The sequence below is a fragment of the Drosophila hydei genome, unplaced genomic scaffold (genome assembly GCF_003285905.1).
Source record: "Drosophila hydei strain 15085-1641.00,03,60 unplaced genomic scaffold, DhydRS2 tig00000361-arrow-arrow-pilon, whole genome shotgun sequence".
NCBI lineage: Eukaryota > Metazoa > Arthropoda > Insecta > Diptera > Drosophilidae > Drosophila > Drosophila hydei.
This window is the reverse complement of record NW_022045717.1, coordinates 744,826-762,500: the sequence shown is the minus strand read 5'-3', so window position 1 is coordinate 762,500 and position 17,675 is coordinate 744,826. Positions and strand designations below refer to the sequence as shown.

General features: G+C 40.5%; 2 protein-coding genes across 14 annotated transcripts in view; one reads left to right on the top strand and one right to left on the bottom strand.

Annotated features, from left to right (window-relative positions):
* Positions 1-7,888, top strand: part of LOC111604058 (homeotic protein female sterile) — a 26,710-nt gene extending 18,822 nt beyond the window's left edge. For all 13 annotated transcript variants that reach the window (XM_030224138.1, XM_030224139.1, XM_030224142.1 and 10 more), the window contains exons 9-13: positions 3,450-3,508; positions 4,115-4,271; positions 4,388-6,782; positions 6,862-7,027; positions 7,215-7,888. In XM_030224138.1, the coding sequence (XP_030079998.1) occupies positions 3,450-3,508; positions 4,115-4,271; positions 4,388-6,782; positions 6,862-7,027; positions 7,215-7,280 (2,843 nt within the window). In that variant the 3' untranslated portion in view covers positions 7,281-7,888. The remainder of the gene's footprint in view (positions 1-3,449; positions 3,509-4,114; positions 4,272-4,387; positions 6,783-6,861; positions 7,028-7,214) is intronic.
* Positions 7,889-11,850: 3,962 nt separating this feature from the next.
* LOC111604057 (protein giant) lies at positions 11,851-13,448 on the bottom strand. Its single transcript, XM_023321923.2, has 3 exons — positions 13,397-13,448; positions 12,569-13,310; positions 11,851-12,493 (listed from the first exon to the last, which is right to left on the bottom strand). The coding sequence occupies exons 1-3, from the start codon at positions 13,446-13,448 to the stop codon at positions 11,851-11,853; spliced, it is 1,437 nt and encodes a 478-aa protein (XP_023177691.2).
* Between the last annotated feature and the right edge of the window lie 4,227 nt (positions 13,449-17,675).

Here is a 17,675-nt window from a genome sequence, read left to right as displayed (position 1 = left end):
AAATCAAATTTTGTTGTATGTTAATTGTCGAACACCTCTTTTTTACCGTACATTGACTATTAATCGCTTAATGTAAACGTTTTCTAATTTGTGTTTTAACTGATGAACTCTTCCAACTTGAAATAAAACTGAAAACTACTTCCACAAAAGAATCTAACTGAAGCAAGCACAAATACACACAGAGACAAACACACACATGCACACACATACACACACACACAGTCAGAATAAAAAGAAGCAGAAGCAGAGTAATTCGTAAAATAGTTAATACTAAAATAACTTGTAGACTTAGCAGCAGGACGAGGCACAAGCAGCGAGCTGAGACGATCTACTTATGTACTTTATATGTGTATATACCAAACAAGCAATACATTTTTAAACAACTACTATAACAACAACAACAAAGAGAAGAGAAGAGAACACCAACTATATTTAAATTTAAAAGTGAATAAAATCGAGGAAGCTGAAGACTTTCCGGAACCAAAATAAAAGTTAAACAAAAAACTAAAACGAAAAAAAACACAAATCTACAGACCGCACAGACAGACTGCAAAACAAAACAAAAATATTTATATATATAAATAAATATATATATATATATATATTTAAAAAAAGAGAAAAGAAAAGAATGAAAAACCCAAGTCAAGTTCTAGTTAAAATGTCGAGCATGGAGTTTGTTTTTGGACTCCAGGCAGTGTATATATATATATATATATATACATACATTTACATACATACATGCATATATATGTATATATCGATTAGCTGTGTGTGCATACATATGTGCGCGCATCTACATAGAGAAGGTTTAATGAAAACGAATAATCGAATGTATTTTGAAATCGCATTTTATTATTTATTTTTCGGCTGTCGGCTTTCCCCTTTACACATTGTTTGCACGTTTTTTCAAAAAAAAAAAAAAAAAAACAAAACAAAAAATGAAAAAAAAAAAGAAAAGTAAATGAAATGAAAAAAAAAAAACAAGCAAAAAAAGAGCAAAATGAAAAAGCAAAAATATATAGAAATGAATTAAAACGTAAACAACAAATTGCATTAAATAAATTTAAATATATAAATTTTTAATATTAAACTAAATAAACAGCAGCAAAGCAGAAAACAACAATAATAATATAAATACATAAAGATAAAAATAAAAACAAAACATGTTTCAACATTATTTCAAACACTAAAACAACATCAACAACAAAAGTAAAATTATTTATAAATATATATATATATGTAAATATATATATATATATATATTTTTTTTTTTTTTTGAGCGTGTGCTTTGTATTTTGCTGATAGATAACACACACACATATAAACACACACCACACACACACAAAATACATTTTTATATGCCCTTAAGATATATATATTTTTTTTAATTGCTGTTACTCAAAAAAAATTATTAGTAATAATAATTATAATAATTAATTCCAAAAATGCCGAAAAAATGCGCAAACAAATTATAACTATTTTTTTTTTAATTTACGTTAGTTTGGTTTTGCCTTTTAAACTATTTAGCTGCCTATGTATCAAAAAAAAAAAGAAAAAAAAATTGTTTTCTAGTTGCAAGCAGAAGAAGACTAAAAACAACAAAACAAACACGAATATGTGAGAGAAAGAGAAAAGGAAAGAATGATAGAAACAAACACCAAAACAGCTTTCACACACACACACACACACACACATGTAAACACGCTCAAGTCTTGTAAAAATAAAAAAATTAAATATATAAAAAATAATGCATTTTTGGTTTCAACAACAAAAATAAGGAAGTCCGATGTTTTTTTCTAACACACACTCACATGTAAAGCCAGCCAAATTATAAAAGAAATATATATATATATATAATAAAATAAAATCAATGCAAATAACATAGTAAAAATCTTAGCTAAAGGCGACGCAAGGCATACAAATAGGGCAGGAAAACTTAAAAGGAAAAACAGAGCAGAAGATGAAGAGGAGAACAAACAACAAACGCACACACACACACAGACACACACACACTCTTAGCATAAAGACGCATAAATTATTTGAAAATTTACCAATACACACAGACACACACACACACATTATACCTATATCTACAAATATTTATAGTAAAAATAATATTTAATATTAAAAATCAGCTGCTAAGAAAAATAAAAATAAAAAAGAATGAAAAATATATAAAAAAAAAAACAATTAATAATATGTTTAAGAAAATGAATGAAAAAAAAACAACAAAATGCAGCGCAACAACAAAACTAAAATGGCAATGAATACAACAACAAGCAACAACAACAATGAAAAATGTTTATTAAAAAGAAACAAAAAAAATTAACAACTGTGTTTCTGCATTCTTCCAACAAGATTTTTTTGTACAGTTTCTTTTTGTTTTTTTTTTTTTGGTCGTTAAAAAATTATACAAAACAAACATCAAATAATATACTCTATAAAAGAAAGAAGTCATAAAACAATAATAATAATATATATATATATATATATTTTATATATATATATATATATATATATATATATATATATATATATATATATATATATATATATATATATATATATATATATATATATATACATGCATATATATATACATGTATATATATTTATATATATATATATATATATAAAAAGAGCAAAGGTTGGTTGATGAGATGATCCGCTCGAGTGCTGGCTTTGGTTGCGTTCCTCTTTGCCGTGCAGCTTTTCTTACTTACAGAGTTTAGGATTGAGAGAGAGTGGAGAAAGAGAGGGAGTGGGCGGAGAGGCAGACAGACAGAAAAGAGTGAAAGAGAGAGTGTGTGCGTGAGAGTTAGAGAGAGAGGCGGTATGGGTAGAGACAGTTGTTACATTTTTCTACCCAACCGCAAAGGCTGCGCGCCCTCTCCCTCCCCAACTCCTCCTCCCCCCAAATGGTTACGACAATTGCTTCACATTGGTTTCAGCGTTCTCCACAATTGTATCGAGGTATTTTTCCTACACACAAACACACACAACATACACACACCGTATACATATATATTGTTATAACTCATATACACATACATCAATAGATATGCATATATATATGTATATATATATATATATATATATATATGTATATATATTTATTAATATATATATATATATATATTTATATATATATATAGTTATATACATATATATATATATATATATATATATATATATATATATGTGTGCATATGAGTTCACATTCAATTTAATTCTACTTCTAATTCTTATTCTAATTCAATTAATATTTTCCCAAGTAGCTTTTTTATTTTGATTCCACTCACAAAACTCACACTTGATTTATACATTCGATTTCCTTTGCTCTCTCTGAACTAAACCCAAACTTTCCTCGCTTTAAACAACAAAACTGAAAACTAACTCTTTTATGCCTTAAACAATTTGTTAATATCGTAAATATCGTAAAATTTCAGGCGATGCCGACGACCGGCCACCGCGCAAGAAAAAGTCACGTGATTCGAATGGAAGCAATGTAAGTAGCTGCAGCAATTAAGATATATATATAGATATATATGCATATATCCACTTGACTTGGGTTCGGAATGATAGACAGACATAATTATTTGAATCGGCCACGTTTCTGCTGCTTCCACAAGCAAATTATAATACAAAACTCATTGATTGGCATAGTCTCGACCCTTGAAATAATTAATAACTAATAATTAATGTTTAATTAACATTCCCCAACAATGCGCCCAGTGTAATTTATCGTTTTGTGAACTGTTTACCTGTTGTGCTATGTGCTTATATAGAAACTGCTTAATTCATAGAGCTCAATAAGAGTAAGAGTTAAATGCGAGCAAAAGTAGATCGTCGACTCGAGAGCTTAAGTATTTTTAAAAATTTAATGAAAATAGGCTGAGCTTTAGCTACAGCTTGAATGTCTTCGATTGACATTTGCCTGGATATGGCTAGAGAACAGATTCCTTTGACAGCTGCCAGTGACTGGCAAACATAAAAGTTTCTTCTATTTTGTGTTTGGCGCAGTCCACAATTTTAATTTCTTTCTGTTCCTTCTCCATCTCACACTCTGTCACTCACTCACTGTTTGTGGTGTTTCTCATTTTGATTGCTGCAGGTAAATAATAATCCCAGCCTGGGTAGCAATTTGCTCAGCAGTCTGCCAACGACGCAGCAGCAACAGCAGCAGCAGCAGCAAATGCAAATGCAGCTGGACCAAGTGGATCATATGCTGTCCTCTATGCAGTCGGCCAACACGCCCACAGCACAAATGAGTAAGTAGAGCCGCCTTCATTGTCCCTCACACTGTGACTAATCTGACTAAACTATGTCCTCACCTCGTTCTCATTTACCTTTCATTTGCGTTCGTGAATTGTGTGCGTGCGTTCAGCTAACCTCTTGGGCGGTGCCAATCCGATGGCTGCAGCGGCCATGCTGAACAACAACAATAAGACAGCGCCGGGTGGCGGCAGCTTCGATGTTGCCAGTATGTTGCATGCCTCTGGCCATCACAAGAACGGGCTGGCTGCTGCGGCGGCGGGTAATAGAATACCACCGCTTGGCTATATCGGAGCAGCGGGAGCTGGCGCTGCGGCTCAGGCGGCGGGCAGTGTGGGTGGCATACGGATTGCTAGCAATCTGCACAAACAGCCCGAGATGAGCGAGCATCATGCGGCGCTGACGGCGGCGCTCGCGTCCACCGGCAGCAATAACAATAACAACAACAATAGCAGCAACAGTAACAACAACAACAATGCCGGCATGGGCGTTAATGATAGCTTGTCGAGCGCCTCGCTGGCCGCTGGCCTTAAGCAGATACCGCAATTCGATGATCCCGTGGAGCAGTCGCTGGCCTCCTTGGAGTTTAGCGCCTCCTCCACGGGCAAATCGTCGCTGACGGATAACTTTTTAATGGCCCACCAGGCGCATCTGATGCAGCAGCCAGGCGGCAACCAGCAGCAGACGCAGCAGCAGCAGCAACAATTCGCCCTGCAGCAGCAACAGCAGCAGCAACAGCAGCAACAGCAAATGGACTACATGGCCGAGCTGCTGACAAAGACCGTGGACAATGTGGCTGGCATGAATGGCAACCATTTGCTGAACAACACCATCTTTAATCTGGACATGGCAAATGCTGCCTATCAGCAGAAGCAGCAGCAGCAGCAGCCGCATGGCCACCAAACGCAACAGCAGCAACAGCAGGCGCACAACAATGGCTACAATGTGGCCGACTTTAGTGGGATGCCAGGCTTTGATAATCTCAATATGTCTTCGTCTAGCCTGCTGGATCATGTGATGCCGATGGCGGCCATGATGATGGGCAATGCGGGTGGCAAGCTCAAGGATGGTGACCAGCAACAGCAGCAATTGCAGCAGCAGCAACAGCAGCTGCAACAGCAATTACAGCAGCAGCAATTGCAACAACAGCAGCAGCAACAGCAACAGCAACATCATCACCATCAACAGCAACAACATCATCATCATCACCAACAGCAGCAGCAGCAGCAGCAACAACAGCAACAACAACAGCAGCAGCAGCAGCAGCTAGCTCAGCAGCAGGGCGGGAGCCAGGCGGCGAACAAAATGTTAATCATACCGAAACCCATTGAATCGATGATGCCCAGCCCGCCCGACAAGCAACAGTTGCAACAGCAGCAGCAGCAGCAGCACCATCAGAAAGTGTTGCCACCGCAGCAATCGCCCTCCGATCTGAAGATGCACGGCGTTGGTTCACACTCCGGCTTCCAGGTGTTCAAGGCTGTTGAGCAGAATCTAAAGAATGCCAGTTCCTGGTCGTCGCTGGCATCGGCCAGCTCACCGCAGAACACGGCGACAACGTCTAGCAAGCTGAAGCCGGCCATGGACTCGTTCCAGCAATTCCGCAACAAAGCCAAAGAACGCGATCGCCTCAAACTGCTCGAAGCGGCCGAGAAGGAGAAGAAACACCAGAAGGAGGCTGCCGAGAAGGAGCAGCAGCAGCAGCGCAAGCATCACAAGTCCTCCTCATCCTCGTCGGCCGCGTCAGCCGCGGCTGCTGCTGCTGCTGCTGCCTCTGCGGTGTCAGCAACGCAAGCGGCTGCTGCTGCAGCAGCTGCAGCGCTCGCCATTGTGGCCGTCAATCCAACCAGCGCCGGCAGCAGCAACAGTAACAGCAACAACAACAATAATAGCAACAACAACAGCAACACCAATGCCGGCAATTCGGGCGCACAATCCGGATCGCAGAGCAGTGGCGAACGGGATCGAGCCAGCAGCAGCGCCACAGATGCATCGCGCATCGGAAGCAGCAGCGGCGGCAACAACAGCAGCAATTCGGCCAACAGCAATGGACCTGGCAGTGCCGGCAGCGGCAGCGGCGGTGCTGTTGGTGGCGGCGCCAATAGTGGCGGCAGCGCCAGTGGCGGACATCTGGTCAATGCCGGCAGCAATAGCAACAGTGGTGGCGGCGGTGGCATCGGCAGCGGTGCGGCCAGCAGCAACAGTAACAGCAGCCTTGGCGGCAACATTGGCACCGGCTCAAGCAGCCAAGGCGGCGGCAACAGCAGCGGTGCAGGCGGTGGCGGCGGCGGTGGCGGCAGTGCTGCTAGTGGCAGCAACGGCAGCAATGTAGGCATTGTTGGTGGTGCGTCAATTGGTGGCACTGCCTCTGGCAATGGCCACCAGGCCGCCAGCAATGCCCTGGCTCAGCATGCGGCAGCAGCTGTAGCGGCAGCGGCACAAGCAACCGCAGCGGTCTCCGCCTCAGTGCTGGCTGCCTCGCCACTGGGTGCCTTGGAAAGTGGACGGTTAGTGGTCAACGAGAAATCTCTGTTATCCATGCAACTCATTCATTATTTGCTTCTGCTTCTTCTTTCAATTTTGTAGTAAAAGCGTGCATGATGCTCAGCCGCAGATATCGCGTATGGATGACATAAAGGCGTCGCCGGGTCAGGGACAGAATTCGCCAGCGCAGCAATCGCCGCAGGACCGCGCGGCCGTCAAACGTGCGGAGCAGCGACGTGCCGAACAGGAGAGACGCAGACGCGAGGCGGTAAATAGACAGAAACAGCCAAGCAGCTGAGCTACTGAGCGCTTAACGTATCAATTGAAGTCGGCTTAACTTTATTGCTAATATTGTTTTAATACTACATTAAGCGCTCAGCTCAGAGGCAGGCGGGACTAAAATTGAAATGAAATTTGAACTCGATTTAAAATATATATATTTATTATGTGCGCAGATGGCTGGCCAAATTGATATGAACATGCAGAGCGATCTCATGGCTGCATTTGAGGAGACGCTGTAGGCAACGGCCGCGACGGCTGCGTCGTCCAATACCAGAACCCACAGCAAGTCCCACAGCGGTGCCCACAAATTGCATTCGCATCACAGGCGGCGATCGCATCACCACAGGAAACACCGCGACTAATTGTAGCAGCAGCAGCAGCAGCAGCAAATGAAACAAGAACAATAACAGTGACAACACAGATAAGAGGACAACTAAAGCGTTGACAACAGCAAGGCTAGGCTGGCACAACAACAACATAAATCAGTAAGAATGCAAATATTGGACGAGCAACACACGATAGCAACAACAAGAACAACAACAAAAACAACAACATCGACAATGTTATAATTGTTAAACATAAGCAATGTTCGAAGTAACTATAATTACGTTAACAACTACAATTACATACATAGAGCGTATATACACCACTACTAATGTACATATGTATGCATGCATGTGTGTCTCAAATGTGTAAGGATTGTTGCAGTAGCACATGCACGCACACGCACACATACGCCCACACACACACACACAGACTCAAACACACGCATATACAGACAACACTAACAGAAAAAGGCATATTTCCTTTGGTTATAAAACGAAAACAAAACAACAAAAAACACACAAAAAAAACAAATTCTTTTTTTTTTAAACAATATTATTAATATAATATTACTATTATTATTATTATTATTATTATTATTATTATTGATACATGCATTGTAATATTTGATTATCTATAGGCGATAAGGTTCTAAATTCTACGTTTAAGAGCAATTAATTTTTTTTATACTTGTTAACTAATTTAAACTATTAAGTGCATAAACAAGCAACAAGAGCATCCACTTAGATTTTATATTATATTTTAGTTACTTGCACACACACACACACGCTTACATACACATACACGCAACAGAGTGTATGTGCACAAAAATAATAGAGAATTAAAAAGGAAAGAAAACGAAACAGAATGTTAACAACATATAATTGATATATACGTATAAATACACCCACACACGCATATGCATAGGTAAATACACAAACATCTTATATACTATATATATATGTATATATATATAAGTGCAAAATTAGTTTTTAAGTAGCAACGAAATTTTTTATGTAACAACAAAACAAAAGAAAAGAAAACATAATTCATAAATTGACACGCAATGTTTTTCCTGTGTGTGTGTGTGTGCGCGCGCACGTATGTGCATCCGTGCGTATGTATGTGTGTGTGTGTGTGTGCGTTCGTTCAAATAGAAAACCCCTAGAAATAGACAAGCTGAAACATCACATAAATGCAAGACGAAAAGAAAACAAAACAAACACAAAATTGTATAGCAAATAGCATAAACACACACACACACGCACATATTTTTACTTTAATCCCGCCCCCGCGAGCAGCCCCCTCCCACGCCCCAAAAACATGTGTAATATACAAAATATACAAATCGAACCCGCAATTGGGTTCGTAGCAATTGTCTTTTATGTCAAATATGCGGATAGCAATTCCTTGAGAGCCTTAGATAAATGTTAACTGTTTACTTTGCACTTGCAACTGTTTTTTGTACTCGTAAAGCCACGCAAACGCCGAATTCCAAACTAAATTAGTGAAACACACAAAATACAAACTTAGAGACACACATACATACATACAAGCATATATAGCTTATAGCATATACATATAGCTGCCATAGAAATATTATTGATGCCCAAATCATTGGTGAGACATGGAGACAACTTGAGATATATATATATATATATATATATAAATATATATATTTTTCTACACTTGAACTTAGGCTCCAGATTCGAATGTAGCAATGTAGCAATAAAGTCTCCGATTCCAGTTCTTAACTTTATATTGTACTTCCATGAAGCTCTTTAGTTGTGCGATGGCCAGTCCATAAACAGACCAAAATAGCCTAAAACTCCATTAAAGTAATGTTTGCTCTTTCGTTCTATGTCTTTCTAACCAGAGTGGCTTAAAGATGTTCTGCGTTCAGCGTTCACCAATAACAAACAGACAGCAAAACTGATGAAAATTGAAACAGTAAATGACACGTAAATAGAATATATGCACACAAATCTAGTTACAATTTGCATATTGTCGAAACCTAGCTGTAGTGTTGTGTAACGTTATATGCGTTGCCTGGGGCCGCATACAATACGTATTTGCGAGTGTACTGTACTTCCCTCTCTTCTGTTTTGTATATACAAATACATACATAAATATATATATATAAGGCGGAGAATAAATATAAGTGTAAGTGTGTGTGTGTGTGTTTGTGTTTGTGTGTGCGTGCGTGCGTCTGAGTGAGTGAGTGCGCACGTGTGTGTGTGAGAGTTCTTTTACGTAACAACTTATACTAAACATAGACATGTATACAAGTTATAATAGCACACAAGCTCCTACGATACACTCCTTCCTCAAGTACGCGTCACTATACTTATGTTGTTATGCCCCCAAATCAACCCCCCTTACCTACCCCACCCACACTGCACCCCTTTAAAAGATGTCACTTATAATTGTGTAAATTAGCTTTTTTTTAACTATATATATATACATATATTTCTATATATATATATAACTTTTTTTTTCTATAATTAATTTTAGCATTTAATGAAGAAAGAAAAATATCAATAAAAAATATATATACATATATATATTTATATATATATATATATAATGAAAACAAAAATAAAGATACAAGAATTAAAACAAAGAAATGCAAAAGATTTTCCTTACTATTCGTATGCCCAATCTACACATGCATTCACCTTTAAACAAATTATGCATAACTAATACATTTTAACAGCCCTCCCCGCCACGCCCCCGCCCCACAACTTACATATGGATGTAGCCTTAAACCAGGCGCTGGCATTTTAGCAAATAATTGTTGTCGACACTTTGTTAACTAAATTGAGGGAGCGCGATAAAACTGTAAAATATTTCAAATGTAAAATATAAAGAAAAACACAAACAAAAACAAAAACGAAAGCAAATACAAATACAAGAGATTAGTTTAGTAAACGTCTTAGCCTTATACGATACATAAACAAGCAAACAAATAATACTAATATTAAAGCAACATACTAAAATGTAAACTTACTAAATACTAAACTAAACTAAAACTAAAAGAAAACCTAAACTAAAAACTGAACAGAAAAAGGCAACTAATACAAAAGAAAGCAGAGGAGCATTGAAGAGCAGAGAAACAAGCGAATATGAAGCTGTTGTTCATTTAAGCCTATTCGGGCCGTAGTGGTAGAACGTAATGATATAATTCGAGAAGCAACATAGCTGATTAAAAGGAAACAAACCTTAACAATTTTTAGTAAGCCTACAATTAATGAATGAATTAACAATTAAATAATATATATATATATATGTATATATATATAGATACACACATATACATATATATATATATATATATATATATATATATATTACCTTTAATGCGTACACTTAGTATTAATGAAAAAATAAAAAACAAAAACAAAAAACAAATCAAAAACAAAAACGGACCGACAAACGGTAAAAAAAAAACAATACAAAAAAAATTAAAACAAACAAAAAAAATTGAAAATAAAAATTGATAAAAATATAAAAACCGCGCTAGTTTTGTATTTCCCAGCTGAATGTTGAGCACCAACCAATCAAAAGGTGTCTGCTGCATAACAAAATGCGTGGCACTGCATTTAAAGCAAAAAAGTGCAACAGATGGCGCCAGTGCGCTATGGCCGTTAGCCTTCAGCAACACACAAATTAAACCACATTTTAAACTATGTCTGAGATAATATCGTTAAATCTATGAGAGCTAGAAGGTTAGAATTTGGAATAAACAGCTTCAAAAGACACACTTATAGTTAATGTATTTACGTTCATTGGAATCGTGGCGAATTCTTTCACTGTTTTGGAGCGAGTGCAGCAAAAGCAGTTCGGTTATTGTAAAACCTCAATTAAAATATTGCTTAAATTTAATATATGTATACGTTTATTGGGGGCGTGGCAAATCAAAAAGAAACCCCATATCCTTACTTTAAATATACTTTTGAAAAAGTTGAACTGCCTTTATAGCTTAATCAATGCCGTAGTGCAAAATGTATTTATCCTGCTTGCGTGTGCGCTGACAAATGCTGAATACTGTACAACTTATCCTGCAGCAATGCTACACCCACTAGATGGCGCCAGCTGATCGTGAAAACTTTTAACGTATTTTTAAAAATATATTTTATTGCTTAGGGATATGAAAAAAAATGTTGCTTACAAAATATTCTTGTACTATACAATATGATAATTAGTTGTTTATATTAATTAACTGGTGAGATTTTTCGCTAAAAGCCCTAGAACTTAAAGTACTTAAAATACTTGAACCGATCAAAAAAATAATGTACGAATTAGAAGTAGTGAATGTGCGTGTGGCTTAGAAGAAACAGTATGAAAATATTCACAGATAAGCTGCCCCTCCTTGAAAAAAATTGCTTAAATCGAATTGTGGAAACCAAACGGAACTGAGACTCGAACGCGTTCAACGCAACAAGCAGCTGGCAATCTGGCAATCGATCGGCTATATAGCGCTGCCTAAACAGCCACCTTGGCGGTAAAGGCGGCCAGCTGCGCCTTCAGCGCATCGATCTGGCACAAAAGCTCAATGTTCTGACGCTCCAGATAGGCAGCCCTGATGGCGATTTCGTCCTCCTTGATGCGACGACGATCGCGCGACTTCTTGGCCGCTGCATTATTCTTGCGCCGACGCTCATAGTAGGCCGCATCCTTCACCTGGCTGCCGCCGCCGATATGTGTGCCGGCCGCGGCGGCTGTTGCTGCTGCTGCTGCTGCTCCAGCGTCAGTTCCTGTGCTCGACAGCTTCTCGAAATTGCCAGCATGGGAGTCACAGTCGCTGGACTCCTCAGCGGCGGCACGATCCTCGCTCTCGCTGTTATTGTTGGAGCTGCTGCCCTCGTTGACGCTGCCGCTGCGCGAGTTGGTGCGTCGCATTTTCGGATTGGTCACGGTGCGTGCGCCGCCATTCGAGCTGCGTATTTGCTCCAGGACGCGCTTACGATATTCCGTATAGCGCTCCACGCGAGGATTATCCAACAGCACATCCGTGGCAGCGAAATTGGCCGCAATCACGAGCGGATCACGCGGAAAGGCCTTAAACGGGCGCGTATTCTTGCTTCCATCGACGCCACCGGCTATGGAAAGCGGTGCTGTGGTGCTGCTGGTGGGTGTCGTGTGGTGGGTGCTGTTGCTGCTGCTGCCGTGGCCATGCAGTTGATGACTCTCGCTGGTTGGCGCTGGTGGCGACTGTGGCGCCTCTAGCACATCGATTTGCATGGTGCTGGCATTGCTGGCTGGCCGTGGCGAGTGATCCACAGCGCTGGCCGAGACGGCAGCAGCTGCTGCCGCTGCAGCCGAGGCGGCGGCAAAGGTTTGCAACAGGCTGGCAGTGGCATTGCTGCTGGACTTGGCCACAGCTGCGGCGTTCGGCTCCTGCTTGATGTTGCCACCGTAGTAAAGGGCCGGATAGAGCGATGCCAATTGCTGCTGCTGCTGCTGTTGCTGTTGCTGCTGGGCGACTGCTGCCTGTGCGGAGTAGAGCAGATTGCTGGGAATGGCTGTGGGCGAGGCGGCGGGTGAGCCGCTGCCGTAGCTGTAGTTGGTCTGATAAGGCGAGGGCGTCTTGCGCGGCGTCTCCACGCTGTCGCAGCGCCGCGACAAATCCAGCACCTCGGTGGCAGCAGCAATTGTTTGCTGCTGTTGGTGCTGCTGCTGCTGTTGCTGTTGCTGACTGAGCGCCGCGGCGGCGGCTGCACTGCCCAGCAACTGTTGCTGATAGGCATAGGCGGCATACAGATCCATTTTGGGCAGTGTCAAATGCGATGCTTGCTGCTGCTGCTGCTGCTGCTGCTGCTGCTGCTGCTGGTGATGCTGTTGCTGCTGGTGTAGGTGGTGCGACTGCTGCAATTGGCTATGCGGCAGCTGATATTGCTGCAGATGATGAGGATGATGATGGTGATGCAGCAGCGGCTTGCGATCTGCACAGCAAAAGAGAGAGAGCGAGAGAGAGGAAGTGTTAAAAATGTGGGCTTGGCACTGGGGCACGGGGCGTGGCTACACTTACCAGTCTTTAGATCAAAGAACTGCCCAGCCAAGAGTTTCTCGTGCATCAACATGTTTGCGGCTATTCCAAAGCGTTGCTCAAAACTGTTGTTGTGTGTGTGGTGTGTAGCGGGTGTGTGTGTGTGTGTGCTTGTGTGTGTCGTCTGTCTGCACGCTGACGTTGTCGAACGTTAACTGATTTCCAAACGACATTCCGGCCGCCTTTTATACGCCGACGCAGCGGCCGTACGATTCATTCATTTACCGTTGCACTCGCACTAAAATGGCGGCCGCCACAAGGAGCCGGGGCAGTGTCAGGTAGTCGGCGCGCACTGGGCCAGAGCAAAGGCAAAGGGGTGAGTCGCACACTCACTCACTCACTCCCTCACTCACTCACTCACTCACTCGCTCGCTCACTCACTCACGCATGCATGCTTTCTCGCTCGCTCGCTCACTCACTCGCTCTTGCTTGCGCTCTCAGCTTCAAAGGGTTTTACGAGGGTTGTTGAGGTTTGCCATCGCTTGACCCTTTATCTTGTTCGTCATATTTTTCCCTCAGCTACTTCTACTTCTTCTATTCCTATTTTTTGCATTAGTTTTATGCACTTTTCGCGAAAATTGTTGTTTTTTGTTTGTTTTTTTTTTTTATTATTTTTTTTGGTTCCTGCATTGTTTTTCTGAGTTCCATTTGGCGTATTACCTTTTCTTGCGAGTTACTTTTCTATTCTTAATTCATTTCGGGAAAATCTTTCTCTTGGATTTTCTCCTTTGGTGAATATATAATATAAAGGATATATGAATATGTGAATTATGTGAATATGTGAATATGAATATATGAATATATGAATATATGAATATATGAATATATGAATATATGAATATATGAATATATGAATATATGAATATATGAATATATGAATATATGAATATATGAATATATGAATATATGAATATATGAATATATGAATATATGAATATATGAATATATGAATATATGAATATATGAATATATGAATATATGAATATATGAATATATGAATATATGAATATATGAATATATGAATATATGAATATATGAATATATGAATATATGAATATATGAATATATGAATATATGAATATATGAATATATGAATATATGAATATATGAATATATGAATATATGAATATATGAGAATATGTGAATATGAATATGTGATAAAAGGATATATGAAGTCTATATGAAATAATTCTTTGTTTCTAGAACTTCGCATCAATTAAAAAAGTAAATAAAATATTTTGGAACGTCTAGGCTCTATGAGTCCTACTAGAATTAAATGATAGCTAGCTAAGCTCTTAAATAAAAAACTTTGAGTGTATTCAGCTAGGCATCAAATGAAGTAGAGTAGAGAGAGGTAGCCAGAGGCTTATTCAAACTTATAGAAAAGCAAAAATCAAATATGAAATCAGCTCCTAGCTCATTAAATAAATATGTCAAGTCTCTAAAAAATTTATAAAACTCACAAAGATGCGCTGAAAACTGAATTGAAGTTGGCTTAGGCAAGTTGATCTTTGCCATTTGAGTTGAAGCAAGAACACAGAAATGGCTTGAGTTAAGTAAATAAAAACGAAATTTGATTTAACTTAGCATAAAACAGAAACATCATTTTTAGATGATCAATTGCAATCGAAGCTAAATCTAGAAATGAAGCATTTGAGCAGAAATATTTGAGCTGAATTGAAGCTAGGACAGAGGCGATATTAGGAGCTGTTCTAGAAGCAATTAGAGCCTAAGCCAATGTCGCAGCGGGCATTAGTAGTTGAGGAACGAAAGAGTGAGCGAGAGAGTGAGAGGGGTAGTTAGAGCTAGAATATAGAATACTAAGGCCAAGGGTTACGAATAGTTAAATCCGTTTGTTTTGCGCTTTTGTCTGCGAAATCCTTTTGCTGGCCAGCCCAGCCTAGTGCGTGTGTGTGCGTGTGTGTGTGGGTGTGTGTTTGCAAATTTTATGCACATCTTACACAAATGATTGTGCGTGACAAATTATGAAAATTAGGCTGGCGAGCCTTTCGCGCGTTAGCGCATCCTTTGCTCAACTGGCGACTTGCGTGCTGCGAGCGGCAAAAAGCCTTCCTGGAAGCATGGCCGGCTAGGCCTTGGCTCAGGCCAACTCGAGCAGTCGAATTGCGACTCGATTCATGCCAACAGCAGCAGCAAGTGTCGCCGCCATTGCCCTACAGATGTATCGATCTAGCTATCTATATATCTATCTATTTGCCCACTTGTCCGGGCACATCCTTTGCTCTCGGCCCTGAGCGTGGGATAGAGAGCCTTTGTTTGACTTTACTTAACTGTTAGCCCCTGCGACTCAACATTTGGAAAAGTATACAAAGTCGCGCCAAGCGGAAGTGCCCAACCTCAAGTGTGTCAACAGCAGCCCAACTAACCAAATCATATAACACGAAAGGATGCTCAAACGAACGTGGCCTAGAGCCAGCTGAATTATCACAAACTTGGCCTGCAAATCGGCGAACTTCGACTACGACCTCGGCCCCATTTCGAATGCTAAAACATGGACTAGGCTCTCGCATCGAAACACTTTTATCTGGCTGCCATTGAGCCAACGTGGACTTCTTGATATTAGATTTAAGCACATGTTGCGCTGCATTTCTTGTGATTGGCATTCTGCTTGTGGTCAACAACGACACTCATGGGCGAGGCCTAGAAGTTCTCCCTCCTTAATGATGAGCCCTAACTCGAACATTCTCTGCTCTCTTTGTAAGTCTGCAACGTCGGGGCTTTCAGCATTATTCCTGGACATCTTTGACTTGGAGGCAACTCGCACTGAATATGTCACAGAGATGTCCACACAGACACACACATACATGCACATCAATCAGATGATTCATTCACTTTTTAGTGGCCCATTGAATGGGTAATGAAAGCAGTTACAATTGCCAAAGATTTTGCACATTTGGCCGCCTAATAATCTGTAAAAAACCGCGAGCTTATGCTAATCCAATGCTAATCCAACCGTAAAAATGGTGGATTAAACTAAAACGCAGCACACCCATACACCCACACACATCCACACACACACAGACACCCATCCACATCATTGAGTTGGCCATTTACCTGCTGACCATAAAAAGTCGCGTCCGTTGCCAAAGAGTTGCCAATTTCGCAGTAAAAACCAGATTCAGCGAAAAGAATTATAACCATGCCGATCCGGCGTAGCGAGCCGCCGTGCCGTAAAAAAGCCATGGCAGATGCCATAAAGGCAACGGCAGACATAATTGAGCTGGTTGCCGTTCGGCTGGTCGCGGCAACAAAGATGCAATATTTGTGCAATCCTTTACCTCTCGTCCTGTCGTCCTTGAGCGTGTTTTTTATGCCAACTGCAGCGAAAAAGGAAAAAAAAACGCACAGAAACCTGGCCAGGTAGGGCGCTCCGAACGGGTTGCAGAGCCAGAATCGGGAAAGCGTTTTTTATTGCATAATGAAAACACTTCGGCGAAAAATAAAAAACCTACAGGTCAAAATTATGGATGAGCTCTGGCTCTTCTAGTTTTTTTTCTTTTACGGCAGAGGTTAGGCCAGGTCGTAAAGCGCTGCCAAAGGGTTCCCATTGTGAACGCGATTTTATAATAATTTCGACCAAAAAACAGCGAACACAAAGAAAATCAGCGACTAATTGACTAAAAGGGGTTTCTGGTTTCTGGTCTTGGGTTTCTGGTGGCTGCTTGAGTTCAGCTATTGGTGGCATTCGCGGAATTCCGCTTAACTCCTTGGCATTGGCTTAGTACTGTTTTTTTTTTTATTATAGACCAAGTCGACTTCTTGTGCTCTATGCATAATCGAACAGGCATATCCAGCAGAAGACAGACAAGCCGAAGAGGAAACGGTCTTATCTTAAAGTTACGAAACAAAGCAGCAGCAGCTTGGATGTGGCTTAAAAATGATTTAAAAATTGCTGTGTTTAGTTGTATTTTGGTTCCATAAGCCCATCAGGCAATTCAGGTGAAGTGGCCAGCTTGCTGGCTAATGAGGAAGTAGTTAAAGGTCGACAGCGCGAGAGGGAGAGGGCCAGGCAGAGCTGGATAAGGCAGCAATGCTATTAGCAATCTGTCTAGTGTCTAGGAAGTGAGCAAGGATTACACGTGTGCCGCTTGAAATGCCACAAAAGCGCACTGAAGTGTATTGCGCTCTCTCTTCCTCTCGCTCTCGCCCTCAGCTTGCACTTGTTTGTTTTCATATGCAAAACGCACAAACAGTTAGACACTTGCCACGCAGCCCAGCGAGATAATGGCCAAGAGCCGCA

Bases quoted from the DNA above. Each gene is read 5' to 3' on its own strand.
- LOC111604057 (XM_023321923.2), bottom strand. From the start codon at position 13,448: ATGTTGATGCACGAGAAACTCTTGGCTGGGCAGTTCTTTGATCTAAAG. The intron at 13,311-13,396 runs GTAAGTGTAGCC...TTTGCTGTGCAG, and splicing joins GTTCTTTGATCTAAAGACTG to ATCGCAAGCCGCTGCTGCAT. The intron at 12,494-12,568 runs GCCAACCAGCGA...GACACCCACCAG, and splicing joins GCGCCACAGTCGCCACCAGC to CAGCACCACAGCACCGCTTT.